The sequence below is a fragment of the Bombina bombina genome, chromosome 3 (assembly GCF_027579735.1).
Source record: "Bombina bombina isolate aBomBom1 chromosome 3, aBomBom1.pri, whole genome shotgun sequence".
Lineage (NCBI taxonomy): Eukaryota > Metazoa > Chordata > Amphibia > Anura > Bombinatoridae > Bombina > Bombina bombina.
In genome coordinates, this window is record NC_069501.1 from 1,005,073,275 (window position 1) to 1,005,094,623 (window position 21,349).

The 21,349-nt window shown below is 38.3% G+C and overlaps 1 protein-coding gene across 1 annotated transcript in view; it reads left to right on the forward strand.

The window, feature by feature from the left end:
- The window catches only part of LRP1 (LDL receptor related protein 1), a 595,167-nt gene that overhangs the window by 146,489 nt on the left and 427,329 nt on the right, over positions 1–21,349 (forward strand). Inside the window, 1 exon segment of the mRNA XM_053708175.1 lies at positions 3,264–3,386. Coding sequence (XP_053564150.1) covers positions 3,264–3,386 — 123 coding nt within the window.

The following is a 21,349-nucleotide window of genomic DNA, read 5'->3' on the forward strand; positions in this document are numbered from 1 at the left end:
ACACCTTGAGATTTGTATGTAAAATGTTTAGTTATGAGTAATGAAACTACTTTGCAATATATTTCCATTATTTATTTTGCACTCTATCATGTAATTTAGCTCTGAAATGAATCAATTTCTAATTCTCAGAACCTGAAATGTGCTCTGCTGAAAATTCAATGGCTAACTAACTAATAACAACTGCAAATAAATGCATTTTCTACTAACTGTATGACAGTGGCTAGCCTAGTAGTCTGCTGACTAAAGCCCAGATTGGCTCTTCCAAATAAGGCAAACATTGGCTACTGAAAAATAACTGCAGCAAAAAAGGTGTTTGTCTAAAAAACATTAAAGGGACATGAAACCCAATTTTTTTTCTTCATGATTTAGAAAGAGCATTCAATTATAAACAACTTTCTAATTTACTTCTATTATCTATTTTGCTTCATTCTCTTGATATTCTTTGCTGAAAATCATATCTAGATATGCTTAGTAGCTGCTGATTGGTAGCTGCACATAGATGCCTCCTGTGATTGGTTCACCGTGTGCATTGCTATTTTTTCATTAAAGTATATCTAAAGAATGAGGCAAATTAGGTAATAGAAGTAAATTGGAATGCTGTTTAAAATTGTATTCTCTACTTTAATCATGAAAGAAAATGTTTGGGTATAGTGTCCCTTTAAGACTTGACTGAAATGTTATTGATAGCAACACAGCAGAAATGTCTTGTAATTATAAGGTGTTTTACTGCCCTTTTATGAGCTACAACAGCATAATTAGGCAGTCACTCCAGCTCCAAACTTGATTATAGTTAGGCCTGATGTTGCACTTCAGATCTGATGGTTGAAGATGAAAAGCAGTTGCAAAACAAAAAATAGCACTGCAGGTTATTTGAAGAGATTTCTTTTTAGACCCATTGGTTATTTGAAGAGATTTCTTTGTAGACCCATTGTCTGTTTGAGAAGGTATCAACCAACCCTTTTAGCCAATGAGATAAACTGAGGTTTATATACTAAAGATCCAGTAAATGCAGCATTGTTTTGCTATTAATAACTGTATGTTTAGTCTGTGTGTTTGTTGCTTTGCATTTCAAAAGGGTCCCCAATGTGGGGGGTGGTAATAATTATGTATATCATTATTTTATACTACTATTACCGTTTTTTTTATTTATTAAAATCTCAATTTCTCCCATTTACATCTTTGTGTCATTACAGTTAGTGCAGCACCTGCTGTGTTATAACCCTGAAGGGACAGTAAACACTGTGTAATTACAAAGTATTCCTCATGTGTTGCTATAGAATAACATTTCAGCCCCAAGCATAAGCATTTTCTTACTTGCTGAAATTGTTTTTAAGTAGCCAAACTTTACTTGTCTTATTTGGAGGAGCTAATGTGGGCTTATTTTTGGAGAAAACAAGACTAGCCACAGTCATGATGTTAGTATAAAGTGAATTGTTTTGCAGTTGTTATCAGTTAAAGCCTTGAAGGATATATGGGGCTCGATTTATCAAGCGGTTCGCCCCCTACCACTGCAGGTTCTCACAAGAGAACCTGCAGTCAGTATTTTTCAAGCAGCGGTCATCAGACTGCTGCTTCCTACCTTCTTCTCCAACTCTTAGGTGAAGAATTTCAATCTCCCGGTCTCGTCCCACCGGGGAGATTGACAGCTCCTGCCCGTGCGCTATTTGCTGTGCGTGAGCAGGGGGCGGTGTTGCACACGAGCGCAAAATACCACTTGTGTGCAATGCTGAATTCCGGCAGCGAATTGCTGCCCACCACAGGCAAGATGTCTGGCCTAGCCTGATAAATGGAGCCCATAGCAGGGTTAGCCTTGAGAAGTGTAAAGGGTGTGTTTCCAGTTCTGAGAATTAGGAAATCCACAATGCTGAGATCTAAATTACATAAAAAGTGGTGGTGGTGGGGCAATAAATGCAATTTTAAGCAACTTTCTGATTTACTCCTATTATCAATTATTTTTTGTTCTCTTGGTATCTTTATTTAAAAAGCAGGAATGTAAGCTTAGGAGCCGGACCATTTTTAGTTCGGCACCTAAGTAGCGCTTGCTTATTGGTGGCTAAATGTAGCCCCCCAATCAGCAAGCGCTACCCAGGGTGCTGAACCAAAAAGGGGCCGGCTCCTAAGCTTACATTCTTGCTTTTTCAAATAAATATACCAAGAGAACAAAGAAAAATTGGTATTAGGAGAAAATTAGAAAGTTGCTTAAAATTGCATGCTCTCTATCTAAATCATGGGAGGTGGGGGTGGGGGTGGGGGTTTGGTTTCATATCCCTTTAATGCATGGGACAAGTAAAAGAAGGTGCACATACAGCAGCCTTTTGCTAGATAGATTTCCCACCTACCATACCATGCGGCATCTTTAGACTTGTAAACACTGTTCACATAACAAGCAAATTAAAGTGATAGTTAACTTACCATGTTTGCTATCCACAGTTATATTGTTTACCCAAAAATATCAGTTTCATTCATCATTTTCCTTATTTTTCTATTTATAGAGTTATCACCGCAATAATTACATTTTTTCTATCTCCTAAATCAGCCTGTTATTTAGTCATTTTTTTCTGCCTAGGTCACGTTTTCTATCTATCCAATTTAAATTTTGGCAGTTAGGCGGCCGTCGAACTAAGTCACCCGCCCACATCTTAGTCTGCGCATGCTCACCATTTTATCGGCTAATTGTGTTTGAAACACACTCCAGTTTTGCGCATGCGCATTAGTGCACTCCTGTTTTGTATACCGGTATCGCCGCAAAGTGAATGCACGGTAGACTGTGACACAACAATTTATGCATGCGCATTGGAAAGGGACTTCGTGCATGAGCATTAGACATACGTAAAAAGCGTGTGGGACCACTCTATATAGAGGAAGTAGAGGGTGGGAGGAGTTCACCCAGTAACGGTAGTAGAAAATACATAGATTAAAAGTCTAATTTTGAAAAATAAAAAAGTTAACGACCGTATTTTGTTCTGATGGATGAATTCTGAAGCTATTAAGTTTACTTTCACTTTAAGATAGAGCAAGTTGTCTTATTTTTGGTTCTATCTTGATGGCAAATGTATACTAAGTACAGTTGGTTGCATATCATTGCAAATCATGTACAATTCCTGCTTCCTAATTAGATTATACTGTAGATAAAGCGGAATGCATATGTATGTTTAATTCATGAGTGCACTGCAGATGCTGTTTTGTTTGCTTATTGCTTTTTGATTGCCTTCATTCTGCTTGATTGCAGATAGATGATAATATTGTTGTGTTTGTTTTTGCAGCTCCCAAGACTTGTAGTCCCAGACAATTCACCTGCAAAGATCAGGTAACCTGCATATCCAAAGGTTGGAGATGTGATGGTGAAAAAGATTGTCCGGATGGTTCCGATGAATATCCTGAAATATGTAAGTAAATCTGGAAGACTAAAGACTACACTGTGCATCATAATCCTTCTGCTTGTGAGGATATGATTTTGTGATTTGACCAAAATTTTAAAAGAGGGTTTAATTTTTCTTTTTTATATTAAATGCTAAACCTTGAAACGTGAACAAACCTTAAAGGAGAATTAAACACACATTGCAAACTACATTATTAAAAAAAATCTTCATATCTGAGAATATTTTTGCAATGAATAATGCAGTTTTATTTTGTCAAATGAGCATATTGTTTTATGTTTTTACATTTCACTGATTTCCTTGTCCCCCAGAACAAAAGAACCCTTGCTAACCAATCACAAGCTAATAGGCAGATATACCACAAACTCTGTTTGCACATGTGCATGAGACAGGGGTAGCCTACCCTCTTCTCTTTAGTTGCTTAGTAACAATGTATTCAACAGGCATTTAAACAGACATTCATATATTCTTTTGCTATTCTCCAATTTATTGCTAAATACAATTATAAATGTTTGTATTTATAATAACATTCACATGTAATCAACCTAGTATACCCACAGCTATTGTGATTTTCTTTACAATACCTGTTTATGCAAAACTGATAAATTACATTTAAAACCATGTGACTGCAGATAAGCTTGTGGGGGGGGGGGGGGGGGGTAAACAAAAGTTCACATAAATTGCCAAAAGGTATTACCCAAGTCTCCCTGGGAGAAAGTGGAACAAGCACAATTTTCAGATGTATTTTCTAGCAAATAATGAATGTATATTGCAATAATGTTTCAATTGCAGTAATAAAACATTAAGGGCTAGATTACAAAAGGAGCGCAAGGGGTATATCGCAAGGGTTTGAGCTCGTCTGGCTTATGACTGGTATTACGAGATAAAAGTAAATGCTATCGATTTAAAGGGACAGTCTACTCCAGAATTGTTATTGTTTAAAAAGATAGATAATCCCTTTATTACCCATTCCCCTGTTTTGCATAAAAACAGTTATATTAATACACTATTTACCTCTGTGATTACCTTTTATCTAAGCCTTTGCAGACTGCCCCCTTATTTCAGTTATTTTGTCAGACATGTATTTAGCCAATCAGAGCCCTCTAACTTGTAAATCCAGGGTGCGGTCACAGTGTTATCTATGTATGAAACACATGAAATTATGCTCTCTAGCTGTGAAAAACTGCTAAATGTATAAAAATAAGGGTTGGCCTTCAAGGTTTTAGAAATTAACATATGAGCCTACCTAGGTTTAGCTTTCAACAAAGAATACAAACAGAACAAAGCAAATTTGATGAAAATAGGGGAAACAATTGCATTCCCTATCTTAATCATGAAAGTTTAATTATGACTAGAATGTCCCTTTTAAGCGCAAGCTCTGGTTAACTGTTTTGCGAAACTAAAAATTTGCACAAAACACATAAAAAATACATTACAAGGTATAGTTACACTTATAATAACATTAAAAATGATTATAACTTTTGTGTGTAATATTTTTATTTTTTTAAAGGCTCAAACATATGATGTCTCAGGCATAGCGATACATACATATACATGTCTAAAAAAAAAAGCCAAAACCCCCAGAAAAAAAATAATAAAAACATCTCAATTTGCCTCGCTTGAATTTTTTTTTGAGCAGTGCTTGAAAATTCGCAGCCACTCACTCAAATATTGCCAGAAAATTTTCCCTGTATTTCTTTTTGAATTTGCATTACAGTACAACACAGATGAAAGCTAACTTGCTTGAAATTACTTCTTTTTTTTTTTTAATAGAGGGCTAAGCAGCAGAAATTGAGTTAAAAAGTTCCATGATAGCACAAGGTTTGTTTGTAACCATCTTTAAAAGCTTTGCTGTAGAAACTGCACAACTTAGGAATTGGTGCCTCTTGAAACTAATGGTCAGTATATACAGGCATTTATAAGTGGTCTGGCAATTATTATTTTTTTGCTTCTAAAACTGTCAAGTTAGTTGATAAACGCCAGGTCTACAGCAATAGATATCCCATATGTTGTCCAGGCAAGCTAGTATATTGTAGAGGGAGCTCTAATCAGTTATGCTGCAGGGCAAATAAATCTGTCAAATGAGCCATATATATAATGTGATTAAAGGTTCCTGTGATGACCAGACCACTGCAGGGAAGCCTGTGACTTGATTTAGTGTGTGCAAGGTTTAAAGGGACAGTTTACTCAAAAAATTTCTCCCCTTTAATTTGTTCCCAATGATCCACTTTACCTGCTGGAGTGTATTAAATTGTTTACAAGTAGCTCCTTTACCCTTATATTGGCATTTGAAATTGTTAATTTAGCATGTGGTATCCCCACCTATTCTGAAAGTTTGTGGCCGCGCGTACCAGCTATAGATAAGCTTTGTAAACACAGCCAGCAGAAGAAATTACACTCCCAGTGTGATAAAGCAGAGATAAGGTAATACAATGTTGATTTTCCATTGTTCTCTCAAAGTATTGGTGATTGTTTTAAGGACAGATATAAGATAAAGAAGCAGGTATATGTGCACAATGTGATACAGTAATGAGATCTGATTATACCTACAAGCTCAACCTATTTTATTAGGCTGTGGCTTCAAAACACAAAATCAGAGCTTTAATATAGAGAAATAAACCTTAAAAAGCTAATTTTCATACATATTTTACTCTGCAGTTGGTAAAAAAAGCAATTGTAAACACATTAAGGGAAAAACTATTTTACAGTATACTGTCCCTTTAACTAAACCACTCTCTCTAGTCTTCCTAGACCTAAAAAATCCCCTTGTACTTGCAACAAAAGTGATATACCTTTATCTGCTGCCAGCAGCCAGAACTATTGGAAATTGAAGTCCTGAGTGAAAACCAGAATTAAAGGGACACTAAAGTCAAAACACTTTCTGAGGCACCAGCTCCTCCTGAGCATGTGCACAAGTTCACAGGTTATATGTAGAGCAGTCTGTAATTGGCTGATGGCTGTCATGTGATAAAGGGGGCCGGCAAATGGAGGGGGTATTGTCAGAAAAAAAATCTACTGCTGATTTGAAATTCAAACACACAAGGGGGAGAACCCTCAAATAACTATGTGCGCCAGATAAAAAACAAGTGTCTATAGTGTTAAACTGCGAATAAACATGAATTATCAATATCAAATAACATGAATTATCAAAAAATAATAAAAAGGTATACCAATCAAATATAGGGATGATAGTGATATATAAGTCCCAATATGGTATCAGTGTTGCTTTCTCTTCAATCAAGCTAACCCATGCTGGGAAAGAAGTGTCATCTGTAGAATAGGAAAGAAAAAGAGGGCGCTCCAATGGTGAAATACGTTTGCACGCATAAACACTCCAATGCACAGACAATGGTGTTTTACTCACAAATGTAAAGCACTGAATTGTGCGGTACAAACAGGCTGAAACATCAGAGCTGTCCAGCTAGCTCACACTCCCGCTATCAGCAGACTCCATGAGCCAAAGGTGTAATATAGGGCAAATAGTGGGATATGGATATCCAGAAATGATTGACATCATTACTGAGATCAGGGGTCCCTGAGATGAAGCTTGGCTGTATACCCAAACAGATACCAGAGAAAGGAAGACAATCCAACCACAGATGAAACTCGGATACACTTATAAAAACAAGTGTTTTATTACACTCAGTCAACAGACTGCTTCCACAGGTGAAAATTTTAATTTGAAATTCAGAGTGTTATTATATTGTCTTTTTATTATGTACTTCCTAATTATGCAATTCTACTATATTTAGTGGTCTTTAATAGATTAATACCCCCCAAAAAATAAACTATTACTGGTCTGGGACATAACTAAATCTCATTGGGAATAGTAAGGGAGTGTAAGGAGCACCTAGAGGCTTAAGTGTGCAGATAATATAAATTTATTACAACAATAAATCGCAGTGTAGACTAAGTATATATAATAACGCAGTAACGTGGTTAAAAAATAGTATATATGAGAAGAAAAAATGTATAACAGCAAAAATAAGTGTACACTTAAAGTGAAGGTCCAGTTTGATGAATTAGTGCCCGGTTTTTAATAAACTTATTAAAAACAAGGGCACTTTAATTCAGCAAAATTGACATTTCACTGTTTTCTTCAAAAACTTACCTTTTAATCCTGGCAGCCGCGTCAACACTTCCTCCGCCCGTCACAAGCAGTCTTCTCAGGTCCAAAATGACAAATCTGGCTTCCTCCAATCACAGCGTTGCATCAGGTCAATATTCTCCCCGGGGGGAAAGCTGTGATTGGAGGAAGCCTGATTTGTCATTTCTGACGTCTGCAGAGGCTTCTTACAGTCGGGGGAATCGCTGGAGCTGCTGCAAGGATTAAAAGGTAAGTTTTTGAAGTAAACGGTGAAATGTCAATTTTGATGAATTAAAGTGCCCTTGTTTTTAATAGGTTTATTAAAAACCTTCACTTTAAAGGTGTCAATGACCTATATCCACTCAAAAGAGACTGAAGTGGATTATGTAAACAAAAAAAAAAGTAAAAATATGATGGGTATATCAAGATCGAAGGAACAGATGAGTACCATCAAGTCCCTTGAAAAGAACTTAAATCTGGTTATAAAACCGGCGGATAAAGGCGGGGGCATTGTCATCCTAAACAAAACTGATTATGAGGAAGAATGTAGCAGAATCCTATCGGACCAAAACACCTACGAAATCCTGAAAGGAAACCCCATAGAAAGTTTCAAAAGGAACTTGGACTTAATTTTGGGAGATGCACATGAAATTGGAGTACTCAACGATAAGGAGTTTAAATACATCAGTATTAAACATCCTATAACTCCAGTATTTTACTACCTCCCAAAAGTGCACAAATCCCTAGAACGACCTCCGGGACAACCATTAATCTCGGGGATAGGAAGCCTTTCAAGCAACCTATCGGAATATGTGGATAGGAAGTTACAAAAATATGTAACTAAATTACCATCGTATCTGAGGGATTCTACCCAGATACTAAATATATTGGAGGGTATAGAATGGGAAGACAATTACATACTGGTGACGTGTGACGTAGCGTCCCTATATACCAGCATACCACATGAGGGTGGGGTGGAGGCAGTCAATTTTTTCCTGGAAAAAGACGATGAACTACCAGAATTACAAAGACAATTCATCCTGGATGGGATACAATATATCCTTACGCACAATTATTTCTCTAATAATGGGATTTTCTACAAGCAAGTATGCGGAACAGCTATGGGGACCAGGTTCGCGCCTAGTTATGCTAATTTGTATATGGGCCACTGGGAATTGATTTTCTGGGAATCTTGCCCAGCAAGCGCGGACCTGGTCCTCTACAATATATATATTGATGATATAATCATGATATGGAAAGGTTCCATGGATGACCTACAACATACAATTGAAGTCATGAACAATAACACCAAGAATCTCACATTCACGTATGAAATGAGCAGAAAAGAAATTACTTTTTTGGATCTCAGAATTGAGATAGTGAATGGTAAATTAGAGACGTCCACTTTCTTTAAGGAAGTGGACTGCAACAACTACATACATAAAGCAAGCTGCCACCTCGAAAGATGGAAAACTAATATACCGAAAGGACAATTCCTAAGGCTTAAAAAGAACTGTTCCAACCCAGATAAGTGGGAGGAACAAGCAACCATCTTAAAAGAAAAATTTTTGGAAAGAGGATATGATGAAGAAAGTCTAAATATGAACATTGAAGAAGTACGACAGAGGGATAGGAGAGAACTCCTAATATACAAACCCAAAAAAACAAACATAAATCCAGGAGAGGATCGCCTTACCATTCCTTTCATTACAGAGTTCAATGAAAACAGAAGAACTGTGGAGAAAATTATAGAGAAGCACTGGCCACTTTTGAAAGACGACGAGGTGTTAGGAGATAAGCTAACCGCCCGACCAGTCTTTATATATAAGAAAACAGAAAATTTAAAGAACAAACTATCACCAAGTATACCGAGAAACATAGGGAACAAAACCAGGGATGTATTTGGAAAGGAAATTAAAGTTTTTTTTCCCTGTTTGGGTTGCAAAGCATGCAAGAGAGGCATCAAGACGAGGGAATTTTTCTCGCATAACACAAAGGTCAAATATAAGATCAATGACCTGATAAGATGTACCAGCAAAGGAGTTATCTATCTGATTTGGTGTAGTTGTGGGCTCCAGTATATAGGACAAACATCCCGAGTCCTTAAAGATAGAATTAGGGAGCACCTACTGAAAGTAAAACACAAAAACACAGAGACTGCACTATACAGACATTTTACGAATTATCACCAGGGAAACAAGAAAGATTTCCATTACACAGGAGTACAAATAGTTAAACCAAATTGGAGAGGAGGCAACTACGAAAAAAGTCTACTAACTGCTGAATCCAGATGGATTTTTGACATGGATAGCTTACACCCTAGGGGGTTGAATAATAGAGAAGACCTCTCACACTTACTCAACTTAAAATGATAAAACCTGAGATAAAATTACACAAAATCTGTAAGATGACACATAGCCAACCAGCATGTATCTTCATACTAGCTCCTAAGGCTGTATGTCACTAGGTATTTAAACACCAATACAAGACGAAGTATAAATATCTCTTTTAGGTGTAATAACACTGACAATAGAAAAAACACTATCTTTTGGATACCTATATAGAGTATAATGGTAGTCACATCCCATCACATTCGAGATAACCAAATAGAACACAATAAACTCCTTATCTAATATACGAGATACAGCAATCAGTGGACCAGACTATCTAGATACTATAACCACAGTCAAATTTAAAGCATTCAGATACTAGCTGAATTCAGGACTTTAGTAATGAAACATTATGTTAGAGAGTTCATATTCTAGGAAACTGATTTTAACAGTTCTTTTTAATTTACACAAATAAGTTTTAATGGAGTATTTATTTCATCATAATTGAATGTATAATATAATATATATTTTATACCCATTTTTAATAACTAACTCATAGGAGTCTATTTAATTTTTAAATTTTTAACTTTAAAATTTTTTATTTTAAATTTACAATTTTTTAGCATATTAAGATAAATGTCATTAATGTATTTAATCTCTTCCAAAAATCTGATTGAAGGCATCCATAGAACAATTTTTAAATACCAAACCTAATAAGAAATCTCCGCTAACTAATTGGCACCTTTGTAAAACAAAATATCGGAGGTATCGTCATAGTAACCGGCAGTGTTTGTAAACATGAAGCAGACCGGAAATGACGCAATACATAATGATGTCACTTCCTACCTTTGATACTTCCGGTTTAGTTCAGACACAAACATCCGGTTCAACAAAAGGAACGGAACTAATCAAACAGACTTTCTGCTTCTAATAGTTCCGGTCCCATTCAGAGATAAACATCCGGTCTAACGAATGAAAATCTAACCAACGAAATGTACAAAAACTATCAGATCAAATGTCAAAAAGTACCACACTATAAAAGGCAATAAAAAGAAGAATTAAAAACAACAGTTAAACAAAATAGAAGTTTATAAACATAAAACGTAAGAGGAATTACAAGAGCATATCCGGGTCAGGTCAAAATAGCGTTTTTTGGCGCCAAAATCACGACCCTATGATTGGTAGAATATACTTTAAATAGCCACCACATCTCACCAGAAAATATAGTCTTGAAAAAGGCCTAATTGAGAGGCCGAAACGCGTTGACAGTATTTGGTGAGCATTATTTCATTGTTTATTTCATTTATATAGCAATATTGCACTATGTTGTTTTATTGTTTTTAGGTTTTATGAAGATAAAGTCTCTTACTACAAATAACACTACAAAAGTATTTGTCAGAAAGGAAAGGAGGATTTGAAACCATCACCAGCAACACCACATCCACACTTGAAACACTAAATAACTATTGGATAAAGGATTTGAACCTTACACACTTTCTCTTAATTGATTTTTCACTATCACTAACTTTGGATTACAAAACATTTTAATTTTGAATTTTGAATTTTTATTTTTTATTTTCGATCCACATATTTTTATTTCACGTATTTCTTCACGCAATCTATCCCCAAAAATTTTTTTCACTGAGGAGGACATATCATTTAAAACTTTTTTCTTATCAAAGGAGGACATATTATTTAAAGGATAAAAGATAAATCAATCGATTATCTAACTAGTACCATACACCTGCACTATGTTTTAAGGATTTTTTAAGAAAATGAACATCTTCTAATCATCAACTTATTATTCAAAGATTATTATATAGTTATTTTAAACAACCATTGTTTTAATATCAATATATGCTATTCATTGTTACCATATTTTTAATCAATTGTCAACATCAAACAATTGTTACTGTCATTCATTGTTTTATTTTGTACAATATTTGTAATATGTACATGGATCCATGTTTTTAATTGTATGTAAAATCAATTATATGTAGATATTAAACTTGTCAAATTGTTAACTCAAATTGTTAGATTACCCATACTTTAAATAATATTGGTTTACACATACACTTGATAGGAGATAACACTCTTAATATCTAACCCACTTCTCATAGCCTCTAGTTAGGCGCTTTTTTGATATTCTATCACTACATATATCAAGAAAGAGTTTAGAAAAAATGAGTGTGGTATGGTGTCCAGAAAGAGGCTGTGTCCAAAAAATAAGGGTATCTTAAGTTTAAAGGGTTTTAACAGTGCAAGTGATATAGAGTAATTTAGGTGAAATGTTCTCCTTGTATTTAGGAAACCTGTTAGGGGAAAAAAAAGGTAAATAAATATGGTGCAATATCAGTGAGACAGACCTGCCTAATATGAAAATAGGCTTACTGGATCGTCTACCAATCAGGAAACCCTTTTTACGATTGCATTGGTTGATCGTTTACCCTAAGTGAGCCTGTGTGCTATTTCTTTTGGCGCTTTCAACTATATCTCTTAAATCTCATTGGGACCCAGGGCAAAATCTGGGACAGCCCCCCCCCCATTTCTGCAGTGCCTTTTTCAAAGTACTATGAACTCCTAGTAGTATAATTCTTAAAAAGAGACACTCAAAATTAAACTTTCATTATTCAGATAGAGCATGCAATTTTAAAAAAGTTTCAAATTTACTTCCATTAACAAAATCTGCACAGTCTTTTTAGATATTAACTTTTTGAGTCACCAGCTCCTACTGAGCATGTGCAAGAATAAGTGTGTATGCATTTGTGAATGGCTGATTGTTGTCACATGGTACGTGTATGCATTTGTGATTGGCTGATGGCTGTCACATGGTACAGGGGAGTGGAAAAAGACATGTTTTAAAATAGTCCGAAAAAAAATCTACTACTCATTTGAAGTAAAGACTAAGTGCTATTGCATTGTCTTGTTATCTTACATTTGCTGATTATGCAAATCTACAGTGTTGACTGGTCCTTTAATAACAGGCACCCATATTCCACAAAATTGTATATGCTTCTCTGTGACAGAGTCATTCTTCTTTGTTGGTGAGTCTGTGCCAAAGGATATGCACCCTTTTTGTTTAAATACGGTGGCAGTATTTTTCTGTATAGCAAAATGCAATACAGTGGTAGCCATTTTGGAGACCCTGCCACCATATTTGTAAAGACAAATCCATACCCCTCTTTTGTATGATGGACCCCCTAGAGATGTGGGCCTGGTCTCGGTTGAGACCATTGAGACTAAGGTGTGTCTCTGATTCGGTACAAGTCTACAGTAAATAAAAAGTGTTTGTCTCTTCAGTAATGTAGTTAAAATATTAGACAAAAACAAACTTAAAAGAACATTACTGTACATTACAGGTACTGTAAATATAGTTTGAATTGATTGTAGTTCTAACAATGCATTTTATCTGCTGGGGTATATTAGAGGTAGCTCATTTATCCTTATTTATTCATTTTAAATATCTGCATTAGCCTGTTAAAACCATCACCAATATTAAAAAGTAGAATACTGTAGTATTATCTATGAGAACTGTGTAAATAAGAGACAGCAGCTGAAATGATTATGCTAGACTAGTGCTAGTCCGTTTTAAAAAGGTGTTTTTGAAGCTACTTGGAATACAATTAACTTTTTATTAGCTACTTGCCTTAGTACATTGCAATAATTGTTTTTTTTAATTTTTATTCACAATAAATATTTATCACACCACATTTACATTACATTATACTGACTAATTTTTGTTCATAATAAATATCCAGGTAATAAGTTTTGTCTTTTCCTTATATTTGATCTTCGTTTTTGGAGAGACAGCGGTAGCAAAAGTATAATGATTATAATTGTGCCTTTTTTATTAAAATGTTTTGTGTTTCATTTATTAATTAAGGGTAATGAATGAATCTCCTATAAATTGTTCCAGTGATGAAGCAATTAGAGGATTATGTGTATATAATATACACAAACATACACATCCCCATAATCTACTCATGTAATCATTCTGGTCTGGCCTTCGTTACCAGACGAGAGTAGTTGAGTTCTGGGACAGCATTTCCATGCCAGCAACAAACCCATTCTTATCTTCCTCTTCACCTACAGATTTTCCCTAACTTGGCCTAAGCCTTGAGTACCTTGCAAATGAGATGTGGCTGCGCAGGGAGTACCTGCAAAGTGAATGTGAGAGGTGCAGCTGTGAGCCTGCACATCTGTTCTTTCGAGGACCAGGACATTGTCTTTGGTGTTATGGACAACTGATTGCCTGGGTTAGATTATTCTTGGACTAGAATGGTAAATTTGTTCACCATTTGCTACACTGTACCAAGTCAGGGGCTCACCTGTAGTGTCTGTTAGTGACAGTTTGTCTGACATCTGTGTTGTCTACAATTGGATGGCTAATTATTAACCCAAATGTGTAGAATACCTTCCTTTATGTGTTTTTACTCAGAACATAAAGAAAATGAGTTCTGCTATCGTGAATAGCGATAAATGGAGATAAATTGAAATTGTCATATTTACTGAAATTTACGTAATTTCCATATATGGCATCTCACTATTTAGTTAGATGAATTGTAGGTAACATTTATATCAAGTAGCAAAAGGAGGGATCTGTTATCACATGAAAAGCTTTGATAAATGCTACTGCAAGATATGGAAATTAAATTTTTTCTTTGCACGATTAACAAGAGACAGAAATCAGTCAGGAATATTATGCTGGGCTTTTGCAGCAGTAATATTTAATTTGTGGTAGAAATGTGTGAAAATACTTTTATATATTGTTTTCTTTAAAGAACATTTAGTGTCTGGAAGTGTATATAGTCATTCATTATGCCAATATTCCCTTCTCACCCACCCAGCCAAAAAATTCATCATTAAGCATGCATGTGTTTGAAAATTGATGTCCATATCTGGCTGCTGTTGCCAGGACTCTGGTCCTGGGCAGACATCTCACAGTGTCTCATTCATTTACTGTGATGTTTGGTTCAACTAATCAGGGCCTTGCTGCCTGTGATGGAAAGTAAAGCACAATGCATCACTGTGCTACGTGTAAGCAGACATGCGAACCGGGAACTGCTACTAATGTAAAAAATAAATACATCATAAAGAAACAAACACACACACATAACTTCTTGCATTCAGCTATAAATGGTTTAAGTAGCCTTTGCGTTGGTGCAGGGAATGTCTTTGGTTAATGCCATCTGAATTTAATCCTTTTGAACACATTTATTTGTGTATGCCGTTAGTTTATGTGCAAGATTTAGACCATCTTTTTAGAGACTGTAGTACAAATCATCAATTTTTGACTTTGTGTGAGATGAACATCACCTCTCTTTGGTTTGGTTATATTTATCAACATCTGGACCAAGTTACCTTTTTTAACATAAATTCTCCCAATAAAAAAAACTTGGTATAGTATTGTGTCATTAAAAAAATATTTCCATCTTAATGGGAGGAGAGTCCACTGCTTCATTCATTACTTGTGGGAATTAAGAACCTGGCCACCAGGAGGAGGCAGATACACCCCAGCCATAGGCTTAAATACCTCCCCCACTCCCCTCATCCCCAGTCATTCTTTGCCTTTCGTCACAGGAGGTTGGCAGAGAAGTGTCTGAAGATTCGGAGTAGTCTCTTATGGAGGGTAGTACTCTTTGAAATGGGACTGGAGTTTTAAGTAGTCCTGTCAGTCTCTCAGTAAGAGCATGGGTGAATGTTAGAGCCTGGAGATGCAGGGAGAGTCTTTCTGTGAACCCATCCCGACTCAGTTTAACAGCTCCATTAGCAATTAGCGTTGACGAGTTTCGCTGCCTGCTTTTCTTCTCTCAAGTCCATGTCAGGAGCGATGCTACTACCCTGTCACACTTGAAGGGCCATGTTCCTGTTCCACGGCGTTGTTTCTGGTAAGGTCGTTTCATATATTCATATATATATATATATATATATATATATATATATTTGATAACGCAAGAAAACAGGGTCACAGTGTGGCTCCTTTATCTTTATAGAATCTAGGGTAATACCCTCGGAAAAGGGGTTATTGAACAGGGGGGATTTTATTATGCATAATATTGTTTATTGTGTTTCTGCTGCATTTGTGCGAGATGAGGCTCTGTCAGTGTGGAACAGTCAGTTCATAAGCGAGAGATGAGGCAGGCTTTTTTTTTGGCGCCTCTCTCTCTCTCAAGTGCAGGGGCGGTCCTGCATGGCACTCCACGTGACCGGGTGTGACCTCTGTAACTTCCTCTTTCTCAACCTGCATTTGGAGGAGACGAAAGCTGTTTCTTGTAGTCTGGGTCATAGGAGGTGGTGAGTGACTCGGCCATTGGAATATAAAGGTGCCATTTATTTTTTGATCAAGTATGTAATAAAGGTGCAAGCTATAGAGGACTCTGATATATTGGAGGATACTCCCTCTTTATCTAAACCTTTTAACTGTGTATATTGTGAAAAGGGTCCATTCGAACCGCCTATGCAACTCTGTTCCACATGCTTTGACAATATTGCTATATCCAAAAAGAATAAAGTATTTAGTTCGACTTGGCCATCCACGTCTGAGGGTTCTCTGTCCCGCGAGGTACGTTCCCTACAATCATCTCCGTTTACACAAGCAGTTCCCCAGGGCATTACTAATCCTCCTGCGGGAGGGGCCCTTTGGCCTCTAGACTTCACTGATCAGTTACAGACGGCGGTTTCTGCAGCCGTTAATGCAATGCCCCATCCTACTAAGTGCAAGCGGAAGGTACAGCACTGCTATCCGTCTCAGGGGTCTTCGACTCCATTGGATGTTTCGGACAGATTATCCGCTGAGGAAGACAACTCCGAGTTATAGGAGGATGCCGCTTCTGGGTCGGAATTGGCTAATTCTAGGCCTTCGTCCGTGGAGGAACCAGATTTTAAATTTAAGATGGAGCATTTGCGCTTTCTGCTTAAAGAGGTGCTTGCTACGTTGGAGGTTCCGGAACACGAAGCTACTGGAGAAACCTTCAATCCCTAAACTGGATAGAGTTTACGAGGACATGGTAGTGCCCCAGGCCTTCCCGGGTTCAAGTCAAGATGTCTAACATTATTAAGAATGAATGGGAGAAATTTGGTTCGTCCTTTTCCCTCTCTTCTTCTTTTAAAAAGCTTTTCCCCGTTTCGGAAGCGCAGCTTGAACTGTGGGGAACCGTCACTAAGGTGGATGGTGCTATCTCCATGCTCACTAAAAGAACAACTATTCTGCTAGAGGATAGCTCCTCTTTCAAGGAACCCATGGATAAAAAGATGGAGTTTATGTTGAGGAAGATGTTCTAACTCACGGGGTTCGTTTTCCAACCGGCAGCGGCGGTCGCTGCGGTCGCTGGTGCGGCTACCTATTGATGTGACGCTCTATTAGCCATGGTCGAGGTGGAGACTCCCCTTGATGAGATTCTAGAACGAATCAAGGCCTTAAGGGTAGCTCATTTTTCATCTGTGATGCTAACATACAGATTATTCGCCTGAATGCTAAGACATCAGGGTTTTCGGTTTTAGCCCGCATGGCTCTGTAGCTAAAGTTGTAAAGCCCATTCAAAGGGAAAGTTTTTTGTTTGGCCTGGGCCTGGATTATATCGTATCTAAACCTAAGGGGTCTACTTTTCGTCCCTTTTGTGCAGACAAGTCTCAGCGCCAGAAGCCTGCTGCAACATCTGAGCAATCCAAGGGATCTTGGAAGCCAGCTAACTCTTTGAACAAGTCCAAGCAGAACAAAAAGCCTGCAGAGTCAAAGTCAGCATGAAGGGGCGGCCCCGACCCATCCTCGGATCAGGTAGGGGGCAGACTATCTCTTTTTGTGGAGGCCTGGAGATGAGACGTTATAGACCCTTGGGTTTTGGAGGTCATAGCCCAGGGTTACAGGATAGGTTTCAAATCCTATCCGCCCAGAGGCAGATTCCTCCTGTCAAACATATCTTCAAGACCAGAAAAGAGAGACGCCTTCCTGGGGTGTGTGAGAGATCTCTCATCTCTCGGGGTAATCGTCCCAGTCCCTCCATCAGAAAGAGGTCCGGGGTATTATTCAAACCTTTTCGTGGTCCCAAAGAAGGAGGGCACGTTTCGTCCAATTCTGGACCTAAAGGCCCTAAACAAGTTTTTGTTAGTTCCATCGTTCAAGATGGAAATGATCAGGTCAATTTTGCCCCTGGTTCAAGAGGGACAATTCATGATGACTATAGACCTGAAGGACGCTTACCTTCAAGTTCCAATCCACAAGGATCACTTCAGGTTTCTAAGATTCGCTTTCCTAGACCAGCACTTCCAGTTTTTGGTCCTTCCTTTTGGTCTGGCGATCACCCCAAGAGTCTTTACAAAGGTTCTGGGAGCTCTTCTTGCAGTAGGGAGAGCCAGAGGGATTGCAGTGGCACCTTATCTGGATGATATCCTGGTCCAGGCTCTGTTCTACAGTCTTGCGGAGGATCATTCGAGAGCTCTTCTCCTTCTGTCCCACAGGTGGAAGATAAACGAAGGAAAGAGTTCATTGGTCCCCAGCAACAGGGTGGAATTCCTGGGTACGATGATAGATTCTTCAGTCATAAAGATATTTTTGACAGATCAGAGACATTGCAAGCTTGCGTCCAACTGTCTACCTCTTCAGACATCCTCCAGGACATCTGTGGCCAGGTGTATGGAGGTGATCAGGCTCATGGTATCCAGCATAGATGTCATTCCATTCGCCAGGTTCCATCTCAGACCTCTTCAGCTGTGCATGTTGAGACAATGGAACGGCGATCATTCAGATCTGTCCCAACAGATATCTCTGGGCAGACCGGTGAGGGAGTCCCTGTCTTGGTGGACCCAACCGGGGCAGTTGTCACAGGGGACATCCTTTTTGAGACCATGCTGGGAGATTGTGACCACGGATGCCAGTCTTTCAGGATGGGGAGCTGGTTGGGGTGCCAGAAAGGCACAGGGCAGATGGACTCGAGAAGAGTCGAGTCTAGCCATAAACATATTGGAACTTAGAGCGATATGCAATGCTCTGATGGCTTGGCCCCTTCTGGGGTTGTCTCGATTAATCAGATTCCAATCGGACAACATTTTCTCAGTGGCGTACATAAACCACCAGAGGGGGCCGAGAAGCTCCCTAGCCATGAGGGAAGTATCTTGGATTCTGGAATGGGCAGAGACTCACAATTATTGGCTCTCAGTGATCCACATTCCGGATGTCGACAACTGGGAAGCGGATTTCCTGAGAAAACAGACGTTTCATCCTGGGGATTGGTCTCTCCATCCCAAGATGTTCACAGAGATCTGCAGTAGATGGGGGACACCGGAGATAGACCTCATGGCGTCCAGACTCAATTGCAAGCTACCCAGATACGGTCACGATCCAGGGATCCCCAGGCGGAACTGATAGATGCCTTGGTGGTACCTTGGGACTTCAACCTAATTTATGTATTTCCACCGTTGCCTCTTCTACCTTGTATAGTGGCCCGCATCAAGAAGGAGCAAGCTTCGGCTATTATGATTGCTCCATCGTGGCCGAGGAGGATGTGGTTTGCGGATCTGGTGGGGATGTCGTCATCTCCGCCATGGAGGTTACCTTGTCGAAGGGACCTGCTGGTTCAAGGTCCCTTTCTACATCAAAATCTCGATTCTCTAGTGCTGACTGTGTGGAGATTGAACAGCTAGTCTTAGCCAAGAGAGGATTTTCATAAAAGGTGATTGACACTCTAGTTCAGGCCAGGATGCTGGTCACTCGACACATCTATCATAAGGTGTGGAGGACCTAATTGTCCTGGTGTGAGGAACGAGGATATCCCTGGCATAAGGTCAGGATATCCAGGATTTTGGCTTTTCTCCAGGAAGGTCTGGATAAAGGCCTGTCTTCAGGAATCCGGCTTCTCCTTGGAGCTTAAACTTGGTTTTTAAGGTTTTGCAGAGGGCTCCATTTGAGCCTATGCATGCTCTTGACATTAAGGTTCTTTCATGGAAAGTCCTGTTATTACTGGCTATTGCATCGGCACGTAGAGTCTCTGAGTTGGCAGCCTTGCAATGTGAACCACCCTACTTGGTTTTTCATGCCGCTAAGGCTGTTCTTCACACTGGATTGGGATTCCTTCCCAAGGTAGTTTCAAGTCGTAACATTAATCAAGAAATAGTAGTTCCTTCTTTGTGTCCTAACCCTTCTTCGAAGGAGAGGTTACTTCATAATATGGATGTGGTTCCGGCTTTGAAGTTTTATCTTCAGGCTATGAAGGAGTTCAGACAGACTTTGTCCTTATTTGTTGTGTACTCAGGGAAGCACAGGGGGCAAAGGGCCTCTGCCACTTCTCTTTCTTTTGGTTGAGGAGTATGATCCGTCTGGCATATGAGACAGCAGGTCACAAGGCTCCTCAGAGGATTACGGCTCACTCGACTAAAACTGTGGCCTCTTCTTGGGCCTTTAAGAATGAGGCTTCTATGGAGCAGATTTGTAAGGTGGCCACTTGGTCTTCCTTACATACTTTTGCAAAATTTAATAAATTTTAAGTTTTTGCTTCGGCTGAAGCAGCTTTTTGGAGAAAGGTTCTGCAGGCTGTGGTGCCCTCAGTTTAGGGTCCGCCTCTTTTACTCTCCCGTTTTTTTTCATTCAGTGCCCTCTAGAGCTTGGGTATTTGTTCCCACAAGTAATGAATGAAGCAGTGGACTTTCCTCCCATTTAGATGGAAAACATAAATTATGCTTACCTGATAATTTCATTTCCATCTTTGGGCGGACCTAAATTTAAATGTATTCTTCTGGTACCATTTATACCCTGATATTTCTCCTACTGTTCCTTATTCCCTTGGCAGAATGACTGGGGGATGAGGGGAGTGGGGGAGGTAATTAAGCCTTTGGCTGGGGTGTCTTTGCCTCCTCCTGGTGGCCAGGTTCTTAATTCCCACAAGTAATGAATGAAGCCGTGGACTCTCCTCCCACAGATGGAAATGAAATTATAAGGTAAGCATAATTTATGTTTTTTAATTAATTTCTATATGCAAATGTACCTCTTTGTCTTGGTATCCTGCACTGAAATGTAGTAACTTGCCATGAGTGCATAATGAGGTAAGCTTATGAGCATTCACAAGATGCACATTCTTAAGCCTACCTAGGTATGCACTCATGCAGAGGAGCTAAGTTTTAAAGAGACTCTGAAGTCAAAATTAAACTTTCAGATACATCATGCAATTAAAAAAAAAAAACAACTAAAAAAACTTTTCAATTTACTTTCATTATAAAGTAATGGCTTTTATATACATAGGTTGTGAGGCACCAGCTACTACTGATCATGTGCAAGAGTTCACAGTGTATATTGTTTGTGATTTGCTGATGATACAGGGGGCAGGGAAATGGAAGAAATGTTGAAATGTGGCAGAAAAAAAAATCTACGACTCATTTGAAATTCAGAGTAAGGGCTATTGTTTTGTCTTTTTATTGATCATGCAAATTGATTGTATTTAATGTTCCTTGAACAAAATGAAAAAAAGAGAGGCGTATTTGAACAGTTGAAAGATGTGACTCTCCATAAAATTTAATTTTGACTTCCCAGGCTCTTTAAAGTTTAGTGTAGTAAATTATCTCTTTTGTGT